This window comes from Oryzias latipes, chromosome 21 (assembly GCF_002234675.1).
Source record: "Oryzias latipes chromosome 21, ASM223467v1".
Classification (NCBI taxonomy): domain Eukaryota; kingdom Metazoa; phylum Chordata; class Actinopteri; order Beloniformes; family Adrianichthyidae; genus Oryzias; species Oryzias latipes.
This window is the reverse complement of record NC_019879.2, coordinates 21,411,721-21,436,092: the sequence shown is the minus strand read 5'-3', so window position 1 is coordinate 21,436,092 and position 24,372 is coordinate 21,411,721. Positions and strand designations below refer to the sequence as shown.

The 24,372-nt window shown below is 39.3% G+C and overlaps 2 protein-coding genes across 5 annotated transcripts in view; one reads left to right on the top strand and one right to left on the bottom strand.

Moving 5' to 3' along the window:
• The window catches only part of csrnp3 (cysteine and serine rich nuclear protein 3), a 21,840-nt gene extending 5,092 nt beyond the window's left edge, over positions 1–16,748 (top strand). The window contains exons 1-5 of one of the 4 annotated variants that reach the window (XM_011489751.3): positions 7,445–7,781; positions 10,283–10,458; positions 12,546–12,805; positions 13,761–14,057; positions 14,164–16,748. In XM_011489751.3, coding sequence (XP_011488053.1) covers positions 10,302–10,458; positions 12,546–12,805; positions 13,761–14,057; positions 14,164–15,237 — 1,788 coding nt within the window. In that variant the 5' untranslated portion in view covers positions 7,445–7,781; positions 10,283–10,301 and the 3' untranslated portion in view covers positions 15,238–16,748. The other 3 variants (XM_011489750.3, XM_004081901.4, XM_023950750.1) reach the window with 3 other exon arrangements.
• galnt3 (polypeptide N-acetylgalactosaminyltransferase 3) lies at positions 16,710–24,372 on the bottom strand. The gene is made up of 11 exons (XM_023950749.1): positions 23,551–24,372; positions 22,755–23,297; positions 22,179–22,351; positions 20,683–20,832; positions 20,320–20,554; positions 20,122–20,239; positions 19,815–20,015; positions 18,598–18,729; positions 18,299–18,400; positions 18,067–18,219; positions 16,710–17,965 (listed from the first exon to the last, which is right to left on the bottom strand). The coding sequence occupies exons 2-11, from the start codon at positions 23,249–23,251 to the stop codon at positions 17,852–17,854; spliced, it is 1,875 nt and encodes a 624-aa protein (XP_023806517.1). The 5' UTR covers positions 23,252–23,297; positions 23,551–24,372; the 3' UTR covers positions 16,710–17,851.

The window sequence follows — 24,372 nt, the reverse complement described above, 5'->3', positions numbered from 1 at the left end:
GGCATTCTTGTCTGCCGTTGTGTATTTTGTACACAAGAGGTGTTGAATGAGATGCGTGCATAATCATCCTTTCAGACATTAAAATGCTGCTGGTGCCGTTTGGTGTAAAATATTTAATGGGATCTGGTCTGGAGTAAAAAAGTTTAAAACGCTACTCAAGTTTTTGTGAGAATACCAGATATTTAGCAGAAAACTGCCCATTCTTCACTTTTCAGTCTGAAGGCTGCAATCATTTGTTATTTAATGCATCAACAGTGAAAGTGGTGCATATGTGGATGTGGTTGAATGAGTGCCCTTTCTTTCTCGTTCTGGGCTGTTAATCAGGAGCCGTGCTTCCTGTATTGTTCTAAGAGGAGGAAGAGGAGATCGATGACTGCCAGCCCTGTAGCTGCAGTAGGAGAGGCTGCAGCAGGCATCACTGGGCTGGAGCTGCTCCGTGTGCTGAGTGCTGAGCAGTGGGCTGCACCTCCCCTCCATCCCCCCCCCCCCCCCCCCTCCACCCCTTTCATGTGTGTGAAGCAGATCTGTCTGCAGCCTCAGGCTAGTGCAAGTTAACAAATGTACAGAGTGAATGTGAAGTCACATTTGCATAAATCTGTGGATGTCACCACATTTTTTTAAGCGGATTCCTTTGTGCTTAATTGCAGTTTTTTTTTTTTTCATTTTAATATTTTCAAAAGATCTGACAAAGAAGAACAATACATCTGACATCTGGCTCTAAGAAGATCCACATAGGTAGATTTCCTGTTACATTATTTATATATTGTTTAAATAACAACCAGTTTTCCACTGTTTTGAACCAGCCATTGTCTCCATGGACCTGATGACTGGAGAAAGAGAAAGCAAATGTTAACTTAATTATCCTTGAACATGGCAGGAGTGTGAGGACATTAAAGCGGACGGCCTCTGACCTCCCAAAAAGACGCCTACACTATGGCTCTTTCTTGTACAAGTACGGAAGCCCCCTTTGTACAAAACCCTCTTTGGATATGAGTGATGTGTTCTGTGTTCTCTCAGTGGCTTGGACTCTCCATTGACATCATCTGTAGCTGTATAAACATCCAGGCCACAGCCTCTCCTCAGGGGAACCCGGATTAGGCCCGAATCTTTATCATCCTGCCTCTTTCTCTTTAATTTCTCTCAACGTTTATGGCCGGGTGAGACGACCTTGATGGATGAGTTGGACTCCCAACATCCGACAGGCTTCGAGCAGCAGGACCTTATTGTAGCAGGCTTTGTTTTTTGCCATTTGCACTCATAGCTCCAGTTTATTTGAATCTACTGGTAATTGCAGAGATGAAATTAAATAAAAAAAAATGTTTATTTTATCAAAAAGGAAAGAAAGAAAAGATCTGCCATGCCATCTGTGCTCAATCGGTCTGTTCTTCATCACTGTGGAAACACTTGTAGGCTGAGATGTTAGCAGCCACATTGAAAGGCTTGGGCATTTGGCAGAAGCAGACAGAACACGGAAGCTAATTATCTGACAGTCTATATCAATCTATACTTAATCTGGCTCCGCCCCCTCACAGGAAAAAGCAATCTCCAAGCATATGGATGGTCTGTAAGGGTCTGGGGATAAAATATTAGACAGCATTTCTAACCCAAAAAGGCTGGGTACTGGGTGCAAAACACTGAATCAATTTGATTAAGAAATGTAAGTCAACTATTTACAATTTATTTAAATATAGATTTTTTTTATTCCATTACAAATTTTCTTTAAATATAATAAAACATTACTAAAAGTTCAAGTGGCACTGAAGAAAAATTTTTGCCATTAAAATACGGTTGTTTTTTTTTACATTAACAGCTATTAGTTTCTCATGCTTTCTTTGCCTGAAAAAAACAAGCCGTTACCTAAAAGGAAACCAGTCTATGGGTTTGTTTAACTAATATGGTATTTTTAAACTATAGACTAAGTTAAGTATGTGAATGAACTAAACCTACAAAATAAACAAAACCACCCAAATGCGTAAAATCGCTGGTGACCTCCCTAACGAGTCTTGTCAGGGCAGTTTAAAAAGATGGGTCATTCTTATTTTTTTACAGCTTTTTAAAGTGTTTAAAATATATTTATAAGTGTTCAAACCTAAAGCCTAAAGGAATAGAAGAAGCTATCCAAATGCAAAAAAATTCAACTATTTTTTTCTTTGTCTTGAATCTGAAGGAAATGTTAATCTTTAAAGGTTTTAAAAATGTATTCTTAATTGGTTTAGCAGGCTACAGCGAGTACAGCATATGCTAATCATATCAATATACAGAAAGAAATAGAAAAAATGCGGCCCCCCTACTTTGGTCCTATTTAAACTTTCCATAATTTGTTATTTAATTGGCGCCCCATTTGAGATTTACACAAGCCACATAAGACACTTTCACAAAGATAACTTTTATCCGAAGGCTCAGATGATCAATAACTGTTTGCACCATTAAACTGTCTTGATCTGGATGATGAAATAAATTAAAGATACATCTTTATCCAATTTAAGAGTATGGCTAAGATGAATATTTTTCAGGATAAGTGCTCTAGGGAAGGTGAGAAACAAGGTGGGTGTGATGAATCTGTTAACTTTAGTTTCTCTCAGCTGCTGAAAAGTTTCTGATTTTCTTTCTTTTTTGGATCAGCGCTAAGTTTTTGTGTTGTTCTAAAGCCACATTTACAACCTCACCTGTTGTATTAGTGCAAAGACTAGTGCTCTTATGCGCAGTACCCAAATTGTAGAATCAATTCTTTCTGTTTTGTATTTGACTTCAATTACAAAAAGACATGCCTACTCCAAAGAGGAAGATCCTTTCTATATTTTTGCATGTTTTTTTGTTTTTGTTTAATTTCCTCGTTAATTTTTTTCAGACCAGAAAGCCGCGTGAAACCAGAGCAAATATAGGTCACCATCTCGGCAGTGCAATATAAGAAACATCATCTTTCCAGCTCTTGTTTTGCATTTTTATGTAATAGGGCAGCATGCACAGTACATGTGATACTTCTGCATAAACCATGACAGAAATTCAGAACGATCTATTTAATAACACAGTTTAGCTTTTATTAAATTGATTTTATATGTCTAGGTTATATTAATATCTACACACACTTTAAACTTAACTGAAAACACTAATAGAGTTTTAACAAAGTAGGCTTTTATCTTCGTACAAAACCTTTTATTTAGTTACTTTATTTTAATTTAATATTAACAAAATTATGGTTTTAAATGGTTTTAAGACCTTAAATAAAAAGAATCTCTACAAAAACATGCTGTCCTCTAATACATACACGGATAAATTATAAAGATTTTTGTAAAACATAAACGAGGTGATAGGTCTGTCAATTCATCCCCATGATGTTAAGAACTGACACATAAAAGCCTCACATAACATCTTAATGTTCCTTTGTCTGTAGAGCATGAGCTCATCAAGGCTTCAGAAAACCTATAAAAACTGTAAAAACACAATGCTTTATCACATAATTCCTGTCTTTAAAAGGATTTTTAGATTTATCATTTTTAGAAGTAAAGACCTTTAAAATCCTGTAAATGTAGTTGAGAAAAAAAGATTAATATGGATTTTGTATCATTTTTTAAATTTCTAAATTCTGCTTCACCCAAGCTTGCAACTGAATTCTACCAATTCACGTCTGGTTTTTGGGCTTCCTGTGTGCAAACCACTTTTTTTTTAAATAACTATTTCTGTCAAAAACCGATAAGAACCCACATGTTTTACTCTATTATCCTTGATATTCTGCTTCTGCCATATCTGCAGAATGTTCTAGTTTCTTTCTTTTTTATGTGATGAAGTTGTAAACACTTTGTACAAAAACAGACTGTTGAGTTTTTCAAAGAGAGAGAAGGTTTGGGGGCATGGAGACAGATTAATCAAGTTTATAAAAAAGCAATAAGAAGAAAAATAAAACCAAACTGAACAATTTTTATGAGATGTACTGAAACATTAGACTATAGCTTTTTTTTTTTAGGTGATACTGACGTCTTTCAAGATAAAAAAAAAATACTGCAGATAAAACAATACAAAACACAGATGTATCAAATCCATAACAGATATTAAGTAATACATCAATTAAAATATAAAAAAACAAAGATGATATATTCTTTTAAAAGAGAAATTACTAATAATCATAAATAGATTTGTTTTCAGTGTACACGCATGTCACATTAGATTCATAAAATTTAATGATCATTAATTAGAGTGAAGAAGAATTTGATTTGTTGCTTGAAAAGAAGTAGGAAGATGCAAATTTATGTAATCCCACCCCAATTGAATTATTCTGTCTTTGTCAGATCAAGTGCAGATTATTTATCAAGTCCTCCAAAAACTATGATATGTATCACACGTCATGTAATAGTTATATAGTACACATTTATTATCCTTAAAAAAAAACCTGCATTAATCTAGTAATCATTGCTATACATTGCTAAACAAGAAAAAAAAAAGCAAAAAAAATCCATAGTTTATTTATTATCATCAGAAAATATTAATTACTCCACCACGTCCAAATTCATATACCCCTTATATTTGGAATTTGTATGAATGACCTTTAGGTCCTCTCATCTCCATGTGGTGAAACTGAAGTTTCTTTATATATTTTCTTGAATTTATGGATACATTGTTTGAGCTCAATCCTTAACCTGTTCCAGAGTTCCACACAGGCACACAGAAACTTTACTTTGTGGTTCTTATCAGTTTAATCTTGAAGTTACTAGATTCCCTCAGTTTGTGGTCTCATTCATTTTTTGGATATTGCATGGTAATGTTTTTGTTCTAACTGGATATAATTTGTAAAAAATTATCAACAACCGGCGCTGTATATTCATAAAATAAATACAATAATGATCATACGTGTGCCACACAACAGATGTAGTTATATAAAATAAAAAAACAATTTTTTCATTTTGATGCAAGTTTGTTTTTAATTGCCATGTAAAAAAAGGCTTTAAGTGACATAGAACAAATATTTCCCCAAAAAATGTGGTTTAATTTATTAGTTAGATAATATAAGCTTGTGTAAAATAATGATGGAAAGAGATTTTTGAAATCCTCTCTGCAACACATGTACGGTATTATTCCACTGCAGCACAGCAAAACATCATTTGAAACTGCAACCTCAAGCCTATGATTCTTTTGATAATCCCCTGAAGGATGAAACAAGAAATTAACAAAGACCACTTTAGTTTAATTAAAGTTTACAGCCCAAATAATTATTTCTTGAGGATAATCCCCAACAATTTTGGCACCTTTTCCTCCATGTTATTTTCTTATGAATCCACTGGATATAAACATTTTTCATAGTAACCTTTTGGTGCTTTCCAGTTTTCTCCAGAAGCTTCAGCAGCGAGTAAATTATAATTATATGTATTTTTACGAGTAGATCAAACTGTTTTGGAAAGGAGCTTCTCAATAACGGGTGCATCAAAGGGGTAAAATTTAGACAATGAGGAGATGGAAGTGTCTTATGTAGAAGACCTGAGGCTATTTTGCACTTTGTGCACAATCAGCACAAATCTCCCTCTGTGGATGTTGCTGTTAGTCTGACACTGAAAATGACTGAAACCGGTTTAATACCTCTTTGCTTTAAAGTATCATCATCAATTAATCTTAATGAGACATGTTCATATTACAAAAAGGCTTCTTTTTTAAAACAATTTTAATGCAAAATTTACATTTATCTCAAAGTATCTTCAAGTCTTTCATTTATTTTGGTAAAACGAATGTTAATCTAATTATTGACATTAAACAGGAATTTTAAAGTCTAGTAGTTTTTTTTTTATAACTGATGCATGTTTTTGTTGCAATTTCAGTTTAAGATAATGAGTGTAATAATTATGCAGCTTTTCTGTGAATCAGTTGTTGTCTGGAGGTGTTGACCTGTGGGGGAGGTGTGTATATTCTCCTCCATTACTTTGTGTGAAATAGTTAATCTGAAACAGAGTTGGATAAAAGCAGAACAAGGTTAATAAAGTTTTGTAGTAGACTTCGAAATAGGTTTTTAGGATTTTTTTTATTTTTTGCTCAATCTATTGAGTTCTTCACAGATTTTGTCCTGTGTGGCTTAATGACTATTAAATGGGACATAAATTACTCATAAATGTCGCCGGTGACACTTAAACAACATACAGTAACTTTTCAAACGTTAACGCAATCAACGTAATTCAAGCCAAGATGAGAATAGAAAGGAGAGGAAATGAAGGTTTGAAGATAAATCAAAGGATGAAAAGAAATGCAGAAAATGACAATTTTCAGTCATTTATTGACCTCCACACCTAGATGCTAAATGCAGACATGAATTATTGAACTCCAAACATCATGTAAGCTACATGTACATCTGGTACAAATTGGATCAAAACAAGTTGTGTTGCTGTAGAACAGGGGTCTGCAACCTAAAGCTTAAGAGCAACATGCAGCTCCTTTGAGCCTCCATTGTGGCTCCCTGGCTTTGAAAAAGAATGCTAACAGTTTGCATAAATAATTATTTTTGGTGTTGGTAGTTTTGGTTCATTTGTTTTAGTTAGTAAAGTTTGTTCATTTATGTTTAGACTTTTAACGTGTCAGAAAACTGAGCACAATTATGGTAATGTCGCAACGATAAAGAGATACTACTTCTGAACGTGAAAGTTTATAGAAAAAATAACACCGTCATGATTCAATCATTGTAAATATTAAAAAGGTACATTTTATAAAAGAAAGACTTTATGTTCACAAAACAAAATGTATTTTTGTAAACATTAAGGTGGGACTTTTGGTTAATAAGAAACTGGACTAAATAGCTCTTTCAGCATTGAAGGTTGCAGATCTCTGCTTTATAACTATTACAAAAACCTCCTTTATTTAAAATGGCATATTTTTGCTTCATGAAACTTTTTGTTTTGTTTATTACATGTCACTTGATGTATGCTGCACCTAGAAATGCTTCAAAATGACCACAAGCTCAACAAGCTGATGTGGGGAAAAAAGAATCAAAGTGTAACTCTATCCTGTAAGGAAGTGCTGTACCTTTTATGTTGATATACAATCCAACTGAGAGCTGGAACGGGGTTCCTTGACTACTCGGGCTGAGGCCCCACTAACTCTTCAGCTGAACTTCCTGTCATAGGAAGCCTCAGGAGCCCAGTCATGCCAGTACTGACAAATCCAGTTTCCTGTCAATTTCCAGATTTACACAATCTTATCTGCATTATTTTTGGAAAACTATCAAATCATGGTAGAAGCCTCTGTGCATTTCTCCTAAACTCTCTTGCTCCAGTTTCACACTGCCCCACATTTTCCCTCATGCCTCCCCTCATCAATTTCTTTAAAAGCGATGCCCCTCTTCACGCACACAAACCCGTACTTCTCCCTCCCCGCTCCTCGCCCTCCTCCCCTCTCAGGCTCGTGTTGGTAAAAATATCTGCAGACAGCAGTAGCAGAGGCACGCCTGACTCTCTCTCTCAGACATCCCACCCATGTGATCTCGCAGGCTGCCTCCGCTCCTCTCCAGTCAGGCTCCTGCCTTTCTGCCGGCTGCAGCTAATGAGCCTTTGTTTGGGTGAGAGCAACACGGTGACAGAAAGGGAGTTGAAGTGAGAAAGTCTATCGTCTTGCAACAATAAAGCAAATGGCACAGGCAGAGCTGGAAAATTACTAGTCTCCCTCAAACTCCTTTCTCATGCCTGTGAGGTCACTGCAAGTCAGACAAAACGGGAATTTCTTCATCTTCTTCGAATAACTCCATTTGTGACTGGGTGGCTGCCCCCTCCGTGAGAAGAGGTGACAGGAGTCACACACTCCATCAGCGGATACAGGTCAGTTGGTCCTGCGGGGGTTCATGGACACACACACAAGTGTCATGTAGTCATACCACGGCTGATGTGACATGACTTGCTCCAGATGCCAAAGGCTTGTTGGCATCACTTAGCACGGCTTTCAGATATTTCGTGGTCAGATGGGCTTGCTGTGATTTTGGAAACTTTGTGAATGACGAGGGGTCTTTCAATGATGGGAGTTTGTGTATGGACTTATCGTGTGTAATCACTCAGGGAGGGGCTTCCCGAGCTGGCTCCTGCTGCATTATTTTCTCATGGATCTGGACCCTTTCCCAAGAATGTGTGTAACCAAGCCGTAATGACTGCTACCCCAACAAGAGACAAAGAAAAGGCTGTGGAAAGGAGCAGCAACCTTTTTTTCCTTTATTTAATTTTGTCATGATGGAAGAGGTTCCCCCTCAATGATGTCATATCTGTTCAGCATCATAATCCCACTTTTTAGGCTTTCATAAGAGAATGCAGAGGAACTAGAAACCCATTCATCTCAGGAGGGGAGTTGAGTAGAATTTGCTCCAGCCCTAAAGCTTTGTTGTCCTCTTCCACAGTACAGTATATAACACTAGAAACAAGGCCATATGGGGAAGTACTAGTTGTGAAGGTACATCAAAATCTCCATGGAAACCACTTTGGGTATCAAAGCCTGGTGCGGCATCAGCTAGGGGCAAAGCATGTGAGTAGGGCTCCAACAATAAAGTCTAATTAGGACCCTCACGAGGAAATGGACTGAAAATTGCACAGGTCATCTTGGAAATTTCCACTCCTGCTTGGCAACAAATAAATTGAACAGTGAAAGAAATGTGTGTCTGATATGAGACTGGCAGCTTTTCTTGGTCCAGTTTTGAAATCTCACAAGCCAGAGTTATGTAATGCGCTTCCTCTATAGATAGATAATCTTTGTCTCACTCGTTCAGAGTGAAAGGTGCAGTTTCCTCTGACAGCAAACGACAGTCCCCTCAGGCTCAGCTTTCTTTTCTAATGTTTTTTTCTAGATTCCTTATGCAGAAAAATCATTTCAATTTGGTTCTTCGGGCCGAATCTTCTTTTCTTCACTTTTTTCCCACATGATGGATGCCTCACATTCCTTGGTTGTAGGTAGAGCTGTTGACTCTGGAGGATCTCCAACTGCTGGCTGTACCATGTCACTGCGCTGAACAAGCATAACCTCTAAGGAACAATGACCCTCTTGCTGGCAGCACTAAGTCCTCAGTGAGCTGCACCTCTCTCTCAGGCAAAATTTGCATCTGTAATGACTAGATAGCAGAGCCCAGATGAAATACTGAGGCTGTTTGTGAATGAAACTCCCCCACAAGCTGCTCTGGCAGATAGACAGAGTGCGGCTGGTTGAAGATGCATGCTGTCTCCACTGATTCTACCTTCTAAGAGAGAAAGCAGTGTGGGAGACGCTGCCAGTCACACTGCAGCGCTGCTCTGTTATTTTGAAATGTGACATGGTGTTCCAGTTACTGCTGTAAAAACAGGGAACCCGAAGCTTTTGCAATTAAATGCATAAAAGGACTATTTTTTCAACGGTACTGAGCGAGTCATGCAATAATGCAGTCCATTACACACTAGAAAAATCGTGGCATGTTAGTTAAAAGCGAAAAAAATCAAAGGATATACAGTTTTCTAATTACAGTGCATTAGTTTTACAGACAGATTCCGGATGATAGCAGTTAGTTATTTGAATGATGAGCCTATATTTGTTAGTGTAATTGCATCATCAGGCAGGGGGAGTTAATGGGTTCTGCATTAACATTGAAGTCTTCAAGACCCTGTGCATGACGTTATGGCTGTTAAGGTGGACACAGCAATTATTTCTTAGCATTTTATTGGTTGCTGATATGAAAATTTTAAAACCATTACTATCATTGCTACATTATTTTTGCAAAGCTTTATGATTCTTGAATATTGCTTGTATTAGTGGAAGAGTCTATGATCAGTTGCACATTTTATGGATTTTTTTTTCTCTCAGCGTGTTTCTGTAGCTGCTTTAACCCGAGGCTTTTCCTTTCTTTTTTTCTGTTGGAAGTCCTTCGACCCAAGAGAGTCTCATTAAAGATGCAGAAGATAGGAATGAAGCTGTGTAGCACTTTATGTTAATAGTGTTGTCATACTTGAAAGGCTACATGGAAGAGCACATGTATAAAAAATATGACATTTTTGGCATGATTTTTTTTTATGCTGCCGTGTTTTGAAAGTCTAGATGGTTTGGTGTTTTTCTCATCCATTTTTTTTAAAATGAACCACTTCAAATGAACTTTCCCCGAAATAGACATTGTACTTAACTAGCAGCTTTCTCCTTTCCTCTATATGCTCCTCTGTGCCAAGGTGATCAATAGCCCAGGGAATGCCTGGAAGCTGGGACAGTAGACAGAGATTTTCTGTGTGTGAGTGCAAGAGGGTGAGGCTAAAGATTTCAGTGCCCCTAAACTTGAGATGAAATAATTTGTGGGCCCCTCTCTGCTGTCTCCTCGTTTCAGGTGCAGAATCCGGCAGGCCATGAGCGGAATACTGAAGAGAAAATTCAAGGAGGTGGAAGCCTCCTCCTCCTCCTCCCCGTGCTTGTCTGCACGGGAGTCAGATGATGAGGTCTCCTGCAGCGAGAGTGGGGATAGCAGCGACAGTGTCAGCCTCTCTACCACAGGTCATTTCACTTGTGAGTGCCTGTGTCTTGTACGCACAGATTATTCCCAGTGTGGCAAATTAGGTCCATTAACAAAAAGGAAAAAAAAGAATGTCGACGAATCGGAGGAAACTAAGCTAAAACGGAGAGATTTTTAATCAACATGAGTAAATCTCCCAGACAGCCCAATTTTGCAGCTCACTGTCATTACGGGATGCAGCTCAAAGAAAACAAATCTGTCAGCTGGTAAGAAACATCATATGAATTGAGAATTGAGATTGTGCATTAGAGAAGAGAAGCCAGTGCTGTGAGAAAGGGGCAGCATGCACCAGCAGCCTCTCATTAGAAGGAGAAACAGTGTGCAAGCCCTGCAAGATGAATGAACTGATGTCGTCAGAAGCTGTGTGTGCAATGCACTGTACATGCACTGTGGATAAACTGCTGTGGAGGAGCAGGGCAGCGGCCATGCACTAATGCGTTATTCTATAGCACCCAACTATCTGTTTAAATAAAGGCTTAATTTTCAACAAAGCAGCCCAAACTCAAAGATTAAGATAAAAGAAGACATGAAGTTTAATGAAATTTAATTCATATTTCATTATGTCTTTTTCATTTATGTTTTTCATTAAAAAAGGTAATTAGTTCATGAAAAGAGAACATTTGTACTATAAATAGTTTAAAACTTTTAAATGTCACATGTTTTGTCGCTTGGAAATAAAGGATTAAATTATTTACCACACTTTTTTTAGAACTGTACAATATTCTTGTGGACAAACAAGTTTTTTGTCATAACAGGGTTAAAACAATGAATTTAATATGAAACATCTGGCAACAAAAAAATGCATTTATTTTAAAAAAATATCTTAGGTGCTTAATTTTTCACAAAGGTCTCATAAACTGAATGAGCTCAAGGTGGACTTGTTTGCATTTGCATATGAACAGTGTTTGTTTTGCTACTGATATGCCAAGAAACTTAACTGCTAGATGTAATGACGGAATGTGCGTACAAATCTTTTGCTTCCTTTTTATGTGTGACTCTGGTAGATTACTGTGCTTTCCTCCTCACGTTTCTCACCCATATTGCAGTAAAACAGTCATGCAGAAGCAAAACAATTATCAGCCCCGCTGTTGCTTGGCAATCATAACAGTGGGTTAAAATATCCTAGCTCGGTTCAAATCTACATACTTTGTTTAAAAAAAACCCTACAGATGGAAGCTTGGAATAGAAAAAATATATTGGAAATTCAAATATGAAGTAAAGAATGACATTTAAAACAATAAAAGGAGATTAAATAAATGAATAAAGAAACAAAAATAGAAGATTAATATTAAAAAAATGCCGAAAAGTTTTAAATTAATGGTTTCACACACCAGCTGGCTCTACAGGAGTGAAAGGGCGGATGAAAGGATGAATTGAAGGCATGAAGGTTGCTCATGCAGGCAGACTTCTACAAAGAAATGAATGTCAAATTTCGAATTCCTGTTATGTAGATATTCTAATAATTAAATTAGAGCGGTCATACCTTAAAATCTGCAGTTTTACACCTAAATCAAGACATTCAGCATCTTATTTTCATCTCCCCTCAGCATTTCTTGGTGTGATAGTGCTACAGCTGTAATGAAATCCATTGTTCGCTGGTGGAGGAGAGCTGCAGGAACCAGATGGTTTCTATTTGTCCTGTCTGCCTGATGGGGGTGGGGGGTGGAGGGGGTTGGCGGCGGGGGAATCTGGGAACGCTGCTTCTGAGTACGAACCTGTGCTCTTCCTCTTTGGGCCAGGCAAGGGATTATTTATGCTCTGACGTGGCCCTCCTCTTTGCACCTCCCCCCTGTAGAGCTCTTCTTAAAAACTGTCCACTGGGGAGTTGCATGCGCCAAGTAAAAAGCCTGGAAATCTGTGCTAAGTTATAGATCTGTGGAAGGTTGCTGCAAACATTCACAAAACTTGTTTTTTACATTTAAAATGAAATTTTGTCAAAAGGTCATTTTTGCTTTCTTGTCTGTCAAAGCAAAAAACTATAAAAACAAAGCAGCGCTGGAGTGGATTTGCAGCTTTAATTATTTTCAGATGGGATTCGTCATTCTGTGCAGATGTCTTCAACGTTATTCTGTCTTTGTAGCTGATTCAATACTGAAGCGGGAAAAGCGTCTACGTACCAGAAGGGTGCATTTCGAGAATGTGACGGTGTACTACTTCACCCGGCGGCAGGGCTTCACCAGCGTGCCCAGTCAGGGGGGCAGCACGCTGGGCATGTCTAGCAGGCACACCTGGGTCAGACAGTACTCTTTGGGAGAATTTGCACTGGAGCAAGAGAGGATCCATAAAGATATGCTCAGAGATCACCTGAAAGAGGAGAAACTCAACTCCATCAAACTGGAGGTATGACAAAAAAAAATTTGCTTTTAATGTTTCGTGAAAGACATCTCACTAATTGGTATTTGCTGTACTTTTCAACACATTACCTGTCTTTTTTTTTTTTTGCTTTTGGCCTTTATGGGAAAAAAAAATATTCATTTTGTCCAGACTGTATTATTGTTTTTTTCTTTTTTTGCTCTCAGAACTAAATGTAATTCTTTGTAATCACTTTGCTTGCAAACCAGCCTCGTTGCTTCCAAATCTTTTTTACTAATGAACATAAAGATGTAACAAAACAAAAAACAGCCTAAAAATAATAAAGGTGGTAACCATTACTACTTAAAAAACATTTACTGGTTATAGCTATGAAGTTATCACTGGAGTAAAAATGTCATATCTATAAGTTTCTCTGGGGGGGGGGGGGTGACTTTCAATTTGTCAATTTTAAGTTTTCAAATCATTTAATACGATTTTTTTCAAAAGTCACATTTGCATACATTTTCAGAGGTTCAAGTGCACACTGAGTTTTCTCCCAAGAGATGTTCCCCTTCAGTTTAAGATGTACCTAAAAAGTTTAAAAGTGAAAATTGTCAACCTTTTCCTTTGTACTCTGCTTCAATCTGTATGTGAGAGACTCCTCCCTCTGTGACCATAATATGGATCTACTTGCAGTAGAAAATAGTGAAAGATGACAGACGTATGGGATATGTTTTTCCCTTTTATAATTAATCTGTGCTTCCCACAACAAAGATCTAGAGTCCATCCAATCATCTTGTATCCTTTATCTTTTGCTTAACTACAATGATAGTAATGGTAAGATCTAGAGTTTGACACAAGTATTCAAAAAAGGAAAATCATTAATAGAAAGTTTCAGGATTGTTCAGTCTAATTTTGTTTTTTTGTTTAAAAATGGACAAAATGAACTCAGACAGTTGTTTACAATATTTTTAAATGTAAATTTCTTTCTGTGTTGTTGCAGCTGACTAAGAATGGCACAGTGGAGTCTGAGGAGGCCAGCACTCTGACAGCAGAGGACATTTCTGACGATGACATCGATCTGGACAACACTGATGTGGACGAGTACTTCTTCCTGCAGCCTCTCACTACAAAAAAGCGACGAGCACTTTTGCGCTCCTCTGGAGTGAAGAAGATCGACGTTGAGGAGAAGCATGAACTTCGGGCCATTCGCGTTTCAAGGGAGGACTGCGGCTGTGAATGCAGAGTTTTCTGTGACCCAGAGACCTGTGCATGCAGCATTGCAGGAATCAAGTGTCAGGTAAACTCACTGACACACAGATTGTGAGCGTATACGAGTTGATGAAATCAATTGAACATTTAAATCCTGTTTCCTTTTTTTTAATTTTTTTTTTTTTTTTTTTTAGGTGGACCGGATGTCGTTTCCGTGTGGCTGTACAAAAGAGGGTTGCAGCAATACAGCCGGAAGAGTAGAGTTTAATCCCATCCGGGTTCGTACTCACTTCCTGCACACCATCATGAAGCTGGAGCTGGAGAAGAATCGCGAACAGCAGCAAACGTCTTTAACCAACGGTTACGGCGGGGAAATTGGTGAGCTGGGAAGTGGAAACCCCTTTGTTCAGGCACAGCCCAGACTACAGTACTCTTTGCCAGACGCCGTCCCACAGACGACTAGCATGCATTTGGAGACTGCAGACGAGATGGAGGAACCATGTGATGAAGACGAAGAGGAAAATGATGATGATGAGGAGGAGGAGGACAATGAAGAAGACGAGGAGGATGGGAGCAGTGTCTGCAGTAGGTTGTCTGACTCAAGCACCCAAAGTTTGGCCAACAGTGACTCAGAGGAGGAGGAGGAGGAAGACGAGGAGAAAACTGGGCAGTTAGAGGGTGACATATCAAACCCATCGGTTTCTCATTCCGAGGGGACTCTCTTGTCTTCTGTGGTGTGCTACAGTGACGACAACCGCATAAATGGAAATACGTACCTAATGAACTCTCCCCCCAATGAGTATTATCAGCTGAGAAACTCCAGTGCCGGCTCTAACGGACAAACCAGTCAACCTGCTGAACCGTACGGGGGAGCTTTGTCATTCCAAGCATCAGTCAGCAACAGCACCATGGTTCAGACACCGTTCAGCCTGACCGCTGAGCAGTATGCAGACTACTCCCATCAGAGGGAGGGGCAATATGCAGCCTGCCACCACTTCCCCTCAGCCAACCCTGTGACATGCTTCACCCCTGACCAGAGAAAGAAACTGTTATCCACAGCTGGGTTTGTGGAGCCCAATCACAACGAGTTTCAGAATTACCTAAATAATAATAATAATAATACGGGTTCCTACAGCAGCTCATGTATAACAGGTGAACAGCCTCTGCAGAACTCGGGTGTTAATGGACATTCTGACCTCACCTTGATAGCAAACAATCCTAAAAACATCCCTTTATCAGACCATTGCTCTGAGGTCACAGCCATTTAAACAGGGCCCATCCTTTGAAAAAGTTCCTTTTAAAGTCTGCTTAAGCTTATATGATGAATGTCTTATTTTTAAAGTATCCAACCTTAAGTTTCAAAACGGTAAACAGCATTGTGACACATTCCGACTATGAAGCCATAGCTTGTAGGACAAAACTTCACAACATTTGTGCTTAATTGCTTAAAGAACAGATTCTCTCAAATAATAAAACTTCGCAGTTCATGCCATGCTTTGCAATGTATTCTGTAAATCCATGTGTAAAGTTCTAGTTTAAAGCAGACACTGGACATTAGGTAAAGGTTTTCTGTCTGCTTTGTGTCAAATGTGCAAAACAAGTTTCCTGTCATTTCTTTATTGATGACTTCTAAATGTAACTATTTATTGTAAATGATTTGATAAAAGTACGCATGCTGTTACGGAAGTCTGTCACATTTGAGAAATTGCTCAAATTATGTCCATATACTGTGTGTGTGTGTATATATGGACATACTCATTGCTGGATGTCTAAAAAGCTTGAATACTCTGGACTTCCTGTTGTAAAGACCCTACATTTTTTTTAAGCCTGCTGCACTTATGCACAATGTTAGCCATTAGGATGCAGCGGTTTAAAATCATTGATTCTTTATTGACCCAGATGCTCTTTAAGAATCCCATAAACTGTCACATGACTAAGATGTTCATTTATGGAAAATCAAAAAGTAAGTATTAAGCCTTTTATCTGACTGATACGACTAATTTAACTTGAAATGTTAGCTGTTTTTAGAGAAAAAATGCAAAAATGAACAAATGTCAAGAGTTGACAACATTTAATTGTTAAAACACTGACATTTCTTGGCCAACTAATACCGGTACAACCAAAGATTATTTTCAATTTTGTGAGAAAAATAATTGAATTTTTCAAACATTTAATGACAAAAGAAAACTTGTAATGAGTTTGATTTAGCAGAATGGGATCTTTATGCAGGTTGGAAAAATTGTGGTTTGCTCCTGTAGGAATGAAGCGGGTGGTTTTTGTGTTTATTTAATTGTCAGGGACCTCCCACAGAAAGTATATACTATCTATGGGACCTCCAGAGTAATTATTCATGATACAGATGAAGAGTACTTACAAGCAATCAACCAGATTCTTAAAGCCTTGTGTGTTTTTATTGTGCCAAACTAATGTGAGATGGTAAAAACAATGATTCATTCTTATAAGAATCTTTTTTTTTTTAAATTCATCTCTTTTGTATGATATATACAATTGTGTATTTATTGGGGTTTACTAAAGTCTGTATTGAGTAAAATTGCTTTGTTATCTTTAAAAGTGAATTTAGTTTAACATACATTAGTGAGTTGTGAAGCTTCATGTGCCCGATTTATTTATTAAATTCCAGTTTGGTAAAATGCATACGTTATGCACAAAATGGTACTTTTTTTTACTTCAGTGTTTACTTTCCAACTGTAAATAGAAAGTACATCATCCAGTCGCTTTATTTGAGCTTTTTTTTTCTAATAAATTTTATTAAAAATAATTTTTACAATGTCAATGAATTGTCACAATTTCCCACTTGCTGAGGGAATACAACTGACTACAACAAAGTGGAACAAAGGTTGGGCATTTTTAAGTGCAAAGCGCCCTCTGCAGGCCACAAAGATTAATTAAAAAATACTACCCTGCAATAAAACAAAATTTATTGAGCTCACATTAATCCATCTTACTTTACAACTGACAAAAAGGGGTTTTGATGTGTGAAAAGTATACATTCTGTCTGATCTTTTACTAGTCAAACAATAACCTTTCACAGATATGACCTCACATTTATTATACAACTCAATCCTACTCCAACTACAAGTGGAGAAAGATGAGATTAAAGGCATTCTGTTGGGCAAAAAACCTCGCTTGGCATAACTTTTAAATTAAAAACTCCTTTTAAAAACAAACTTAAATAACATCTAGAGTTTTATCTTTTTTCTAAACCGAAACCCAATAATCATCACTTATGAGGCCTTTTTTCTTTTTTTACAAAAATCATCAGTTTGCTGTATCTACATAAATACAAAAAAAACCCAAAAATGCACTAAATTGGCAAAAAAATAAAAGTTTCTAGAATTTGCTTTAACATTTGCACTCCCTCAACCAACCAGACCCTCAAAAACAAAACTAAAAATCTGCATTTAAGGCACTAAATGGATCCAAATATTTTCAGAAAAATATTTTTAAAAGAATCAATGAAAATGCTCCTGAATAGTCATCTATAGTTTCCTTATGAAAGCATCTCTTTTAGAAGAACTCTATTTTCCTAATCCTCTTTTTTTGTAACATTAACAGGCTTTAGATTCACAAGAGTGTGACTCACTGGGGAATATCCTCTTTAAAGTCAACAGTTGCATGTTTTGGTTACTCAGAAGTGAAAACATCTAAAACACACACACACACAAAGAAAACAACAGGCACATGATGGTTTCCTCTAAAGTCCTGACATTCAAGAAGCTAAAGTTCTGTTGTGTATAAAAAATAAATAAAAATTCAATGCATTGGTTTCTCTAAAAGAAAAAAACAAACAAACCCTGCATTATTAAATGCATGTGTCCCAGTATGCTCATGCATACAATAAAGCGTGTGCGTTTTGCACAATCAGATGAAGGACCACTGCTGGTATCTGTCTGAGGGGTTGCAGCGAGCCAGGGAGGGATGATCCTGGTGGGCTGTCAGACACATGTTCCCTCCAGGAAAGTAGAATAACTGGTTCTGTAGAAGCACAGGATTCATGTTACAATTCTTAAAAAGTGTTAACCAAACTGGCTGAGATCACAAAGACGTGCACAGGAAATACAAACCACCAAACTCACATCTTTTAGTTCCCATTTTTGTTCGGCTCCCACAAACGTGTTCCTGCCTTTGTACTGGCACTCTTCCAGCTTCACGACCCCCCCTGCTCCATGCAAACACAGCTCCTTCTGAATGTTGTGTCGAACCTCACGGTGTGTGGAGTACTCAAAATACTGTGGAACAAACAAAAAAAAACATTTAAAGATGGGAATTTTAGGTAAATAAAATGCTTCTGTGGATTTTTTAACTGACCTGGTTTCCTCCGAGTCCATGACATGGGTACATAATGAGCTCCTTTCCACCCTCATTGTTCTCTCCAGCATCCAGACACGAGGCCTTGCCCACATTTTTCACCTGCAGAAAAAAAGGGAAGCGAGAGGAAACAAAATGAAAAACTAACATCCAGTGCAAGCTGTTCAAACAACTTTAGCCTCTGAAGTGCTTTCAGTGGTGTTGAATTGGAACTGCTCTCAACCCTCTGGAGAGTCCAAGTGGAAACCCACAGTGGCTAGACAGAGCTGTGGGGTTTGTAGTGAGATGTGCGATCTTACCGAGCCAAAGAGGAGTGGGTTGAGATCAGGCATGAAGATTTCTGGATAAATGTTCTTCAAATACCAGGAGAAGTTCTTGCACTGAAGCCGCTCTCGAAGATCCTTGCGTTTGGATATGTCTCCAAAAGTTTCCTGATGCAACAATGACAACAAAGACAAAAAAAGAAATATGAGCAAAGAGATATATCTAAATATGAAAAAAATTATTGGTTCTTTTTTGGATAAAACCAGGCATGCGACTGTACGGCTGCATAACTCCAATATTGCTCATTATTTTTGTTGCACGGATAATGTTAGTTAGGGGCTGTAAGCTAGCAGGGCAGGATGTATACAAATGGATGATGGTAAGTGGGGATAGCAACAGTTCTGCCCACAGCTCAGAGGCAAATTTCTAATGAATACCTGCCACTCTGTGGAAACTATGTCCCACAAAAAAGTTTTTTTTTTTTTTTTTAATTTTGCCTAAATGGCATCATCATAATTAAAAGACAACTGGGAATACTTTTAAAATAGATCAAAAGATGATGGGAGGGGGATTTTAAATGTGCTACTTATCAATGTTTTTTTGTTTAATTTTACAAAACAAAATATAATGCCTCAATTTTACTTTTAGGTGCAAAAAAAATGTTTAAATAAATTATTATTTAAATCACTCTAGCAGTGTAATGAAGTTAATCCAAAGGAAGTATCTGGTCCTCCGGAGTCCTCTGCCGATCCTTACAGTGGGCCTGTAAAGCCGTGGACAACTGTGCGTCTGTCTGAAGTCAGCAGGACACGTCTGGCCTCCTCTGTGAGGTGTAGGCTTTAGGGCAACGTTTATTGCACCTCTGAGACCAAACGTTGGCAAAGTCAGGAGACTGACATTCAGCAGAAATGACTTCTTTATGGGCTTTTCGTTGGTTAACAAGCTTTCTTCCCCCACGTCCTAGAGAATTTGTTCAGTTGTAACAGATCTTGAAAGTAGGGAAGGATTCTCCAGGAGCGCATGTGCTTCTTCCTGCACAGCATGTTAAGTAACTGGGATGAGACTTAAGGCCTCTTGTAAGCAGGAACAGGAGTTGGGATTTGCTCTAACTTGCCTCAAGGAGGAGATAATGAGAGGCCTTGAAAAACACTTATTTACAGCTATGAGAAGTGGAAATGAGAGACAAAGCCTTGGAGTGATTTGCTGCTTACGCATAAAATAAACTATGGTTTCTTTTCAGGGGGTTGCTTACTTCTTTAGCAATTTGTGCAGCTTGTTGGTTACGACGGTAGAAGATCTCCTTGTAGTCATCCATCCAGACCTCGGCCAGCCGTACCTGGTTACGGGCGATCACCTGAGTACCTTTAGGAAAGGTGTGTGGACTTTTGGTGCGGAACACATGACCGACAACGGAGCATGGAATGATCTCCAGCTGCCCTCCACACTGCCACACCTGCAGGTCAGAGGGAGGCCACATGCAATCAGACACACCCACGCCGCCACAGCGACATAAAAGAAAGCAGGCTGTTCCTCAGAATGGCAGCTGGCTGACGCCTTACCCTAAATGACATTTCAATATTCTCCCCTCCCCAGATTTCCATTTCTTCATCATAGCTTCCAATTTGATAGAAATATTCTTTAGATATGGAGAAGAGCCCACCTGCAAACGTAGGAGTCCTGTAGATGGGACAAATTTCCTTTGAGTTTTCAAAAGATGTACAAGAATTTCAATGTGATTTGAAACAAGATTGGCTTACTTAATGGGATACGTTTCGTCCTTTCGCCTTTGTTTTTCATGATCTGGAAGACTCTCCCAGCCAAAAGAAAGGCCCCAGTCAAAGTTGCCCCGGTTGTGGTTCTGGCCATACGGCGAAGGTTTCATAAATTCAAAGGTATTGAGATCAATTGTGGATATGTCCGGACTCACTACGGCGGTGTAGTTCTGAGCTATCCTAGCCAGAAGAGGCTCCAGCCATCCATTGAAGCATTCGCCTGTTAGTCACATGCACATCATAACTTCTTTCATTAAAAAACAAAAAAAAGTAGTTTTTGCTTCAGAGAGGAGCAAATATGTTGTGCTAAACATGGTCGTTTGAAATGTATGAGTGATGCAGACTAACAGTGGGCGTCGAGGAAGGTGAGGGTGTCACCGGTGGCAACAGAGGCGCCGAGCAGCCGGGCGGTTATGAGCCCTTTTCTTTCTCGCTGGCGGACCACGCGCACAATGCTCAGCTTCTTCAAGTACTCATCCAGCTGGTCCTTCAGAACTTCTAAAAGGGTGGAAAAGTGATGGAGGTTTAAAAAAAAAAAAAAAAAACATTCGTCCCTATTTAGAAATGTATAACTTCTAAATCATAAACTGAGAGTAAAGATTCCTTCAAGTCCCATCATCTTTTAATCTATTTTAAAAGCGTTCCCAGTAGTCTTCTGATTGTGTTTATGTCACTTTTAGCCAAAATGAAAAGACCCACGTCATTTTCTAGGATATAGTTACAGGAGAGCGGCAGGAGTTCATTTGAAATTTGCCTGAGTTGGCGGAGAGTAAGCCCGCTCCTACTTCCCATCATCCATCTGTTTATACTCTCTCCCACTAACTTACAGCCTCTCACACGCCCAACTTTACATTACCGGTGCAACAAAAATGGCGAGCAATATTAAAGCCATCTATCTGTAGAGTTTTGAGCCACATGCCAGCTCAGACGAGGAAAATGAAGATGTTCATGGATCTAGAAGCAGATGCATCAGAATAGAGCTGAGCAGAAAGCGTATGGCTTGCTGTAGTAGGTTCTACGTCACTGCTACAAGCATTTACCAAGGGCATTTGTGCATCTGCCCCTGATTCACAACAATTTGAATAAAGAAATTTCCAGAAATGAAACTTTAAGCTTAACTTTCATATATATATATATATATATATATATATATTACGGCTGCACGATATGAGGAAAACTCGCGATATGCGATATTTAAGATTAATATTGCGATAACGGTATAATTTGCGGTATATAAACAAATAACAAAATAAACAAAAACATCATTCCCATTTAATTGCAACGGTTTAAAAATTATACTCCAAATGACCCTTGTTGACATAGGAGACAAACATCTAAGATAATAGGCCTCCATCCGATTGGTCAACAAGGTGAAGGCGTCCATCCGATTGGTCAAATGCATAACGGGATTTATTTGATTCGTTAAATGCTTCAAGCTGCCATAAGGTTGTATTAACACATTTAAGGTTTACGATTTATTGCGATTTTCAATGTCTTTTGCGATATGCATATTGCAGAGCTGGATATTGCGATAACGATAAATTTGCGGTATATTGTGCAGGCCTGTATATACATTGTGAGAAACTGCCCCAAGAACAAGATAAAAACACCAAAGCACAAATTTCATCTGAGTATCTTTAAAAAAAACAAAAAAAATCAGTGTCAGAAATTTTCCTCCTGCTAACCCCACTATGAAAAGAAGCAGGTTACAGCTGCCGTTTTCCACTTCACAGACCTAAGCAAGACAACTGAGATCCTTCTCAGAGCTGCCCACCCAGAACGCTTCATGAAATTGGACCCAAAAGTGAGCGGGGCAGTCCTGAAGGGCCCCATTGAGTTTTTACCGTCCACGCTGGCGTCATCCACCAGGATGATCTCCTTCAGGAGGATGGCAGGGGAGGTGTGCAGGACGCTGTAGACCGTCCTTAGCAGAGTGCTCCAAGCCTCGTTGTGAAACACAATGATCACGCTGGTGGTCGGCAGGGGGGGGCATCGCCTGAAGGTTTGCTCGATACATCTGCAGCAAGACGGACAAAGGATATGGAAGATTTGGAGTCATTTACATGGAGGAACTTTGTGTTTATACCCAACTGCAAACTGATGTGTTCTTTGATGGAAAGTTGTAACTGTATTGAGGCAGGGATGTTTACACAGCCTGAGTCAAGGTAATCATCATGGTTTCTACCCAACATATTTCCTCACCCAAAAAAACAAGTGTGAGACAATTGTTTGCGTTGCGTATTTGTTTCGTACAAGCTTATGGAGTTTCAGTACAATGGGCGTTACACCATGGGTGTGTCGATGACAGTGAAGCTAAAAACGAACAGCAGGAACTTCTAGTTCTTGCTTCTTCTGGCTATAAATACTTTGAGAAAACCTTAAGATCTTTGTAATACAGAACAAAAGACATCATGACGTACTCTGGAGGTCTTGTGTCTGGGCCCAGGTCTCTACTCAGAGAGATGCGGTCGCTTGCATACAGGTTAAAGCAGTGCTTTTCTTCGCCTTTCTCCTTCTCCTTCTGCTCTTCGGGGCTCAGAGAACTTGGATTGAAAGGTTTCCCTGCTGCTCCAGGAGCGAGAGGGTCCTGGGGTGGCCTCTCCAGGACCGGCTTGAGCTCAGCTGCTGTGTAGTGGCCCGGCAGGCAGGACATGCTGCCCGGCTTCTCTTGCAGCCGCACAGGGGCTTTGATCTGCATCTTTGGAATGGTATCCCTGAAGTTTTTCACAGCTCCTATCACCACCTCTAACATGGAGTCCCGCTTCACCGGCATCTCCTTCAGCCAGGGGTCCTCCAACCGGCTTTGGGTCCCCACTTCCCATTGTATGAGGAAGACAAATGTGACAAAGAGGAGGGCCACTACAGCTAGTTTAAGTGGGTGCAGTCGCCTTCGAAGGAATCTGCGCAGAGCTGTCATTGTGCTTTAATGGAGAGCAGGCAGGCTTTGGGCTGAGAACCAGCAGCTGTAACAAATAGAATCACATATTTTGTCATGACATCCATTATGTTCTGACACTACTGCCAACAAACCATTTCAAACCATTAACTTCCAGTAAATGAAAACAAAAACCTTTGAGGTGTCATACACCCTTACACTAGTTCTTCTTTTTTTTTTAAATAAAAACCTGAGTGGAAGTATTTCATTTTCAGTGGGCAGCACTTGAACTCAGCACATCCACTTTGTTTGATGAAACCAGATTGGAGAAGTGAACCTACCATAAGTCGCTTTGTCCTCTTATAGTTTCCGAGTGAATCCATCGAGTGACATGGTGCTATCACCGGGGACTTCCCTAAATGTACTTTGGTTCCACTCCAGCAACAAAAGCCTCGCCGTGTGCTCTGACTTCACCAAACTTCCGTCTCGTTGGATCCAGGTGCGCTTCTCCCAGGTAGAAGGCGGTGACACATGGTGCGCTTGCGCAAAAAGGAACTCCTTTTTTTTTCTTTCAAAGTAATGGCCAGAAATTCAAAGAAACGTCAACGGCAGCTACGCTTTTCTGACTGCTGTTAAACAAAGACAAGTCACATCGGAGTCACCCGGGATCGTGATATATTAAAAAAAACAAACAAACAAAAAACTCCTCAAAGGAGGTTGGGGCTGCTCCTGCGAACGGACGGTGTCATTAATGGGATTCGTTCAACTGGTCATTCACTGGGACAGTTGCCTGGTTACAAATAACGGAGGAACGCGACATACCCCACCGCATCCCAAGTTCCTGCGGGGGGAAAAGGGCCACATCCTCCTGCATGCGGGGATTAAACTTTGTACCAACGCGTCCCATTAAACTGGAGGGGGACGAGAAAGAATAACAAATCTGCAGAAGTTGAGCGTCCTTTTCAGCCGGTACTCCTCTGAGTTTTGCTGGCGGTGGTTCGGGAAAGCAGAGACGGACCGTCTGTCTCTCTCTCCGCAGCCTGTCTAATCCCCCAAAATGTCCCGCGGACAAAGAGCTGAATGGTTGCAGGAGTGAGGACGTGGATTTTACCCGCGGGGAGCCTGCTCTGGTGCCCACTTTGGAGCCCCTCTGTCTAGGATTT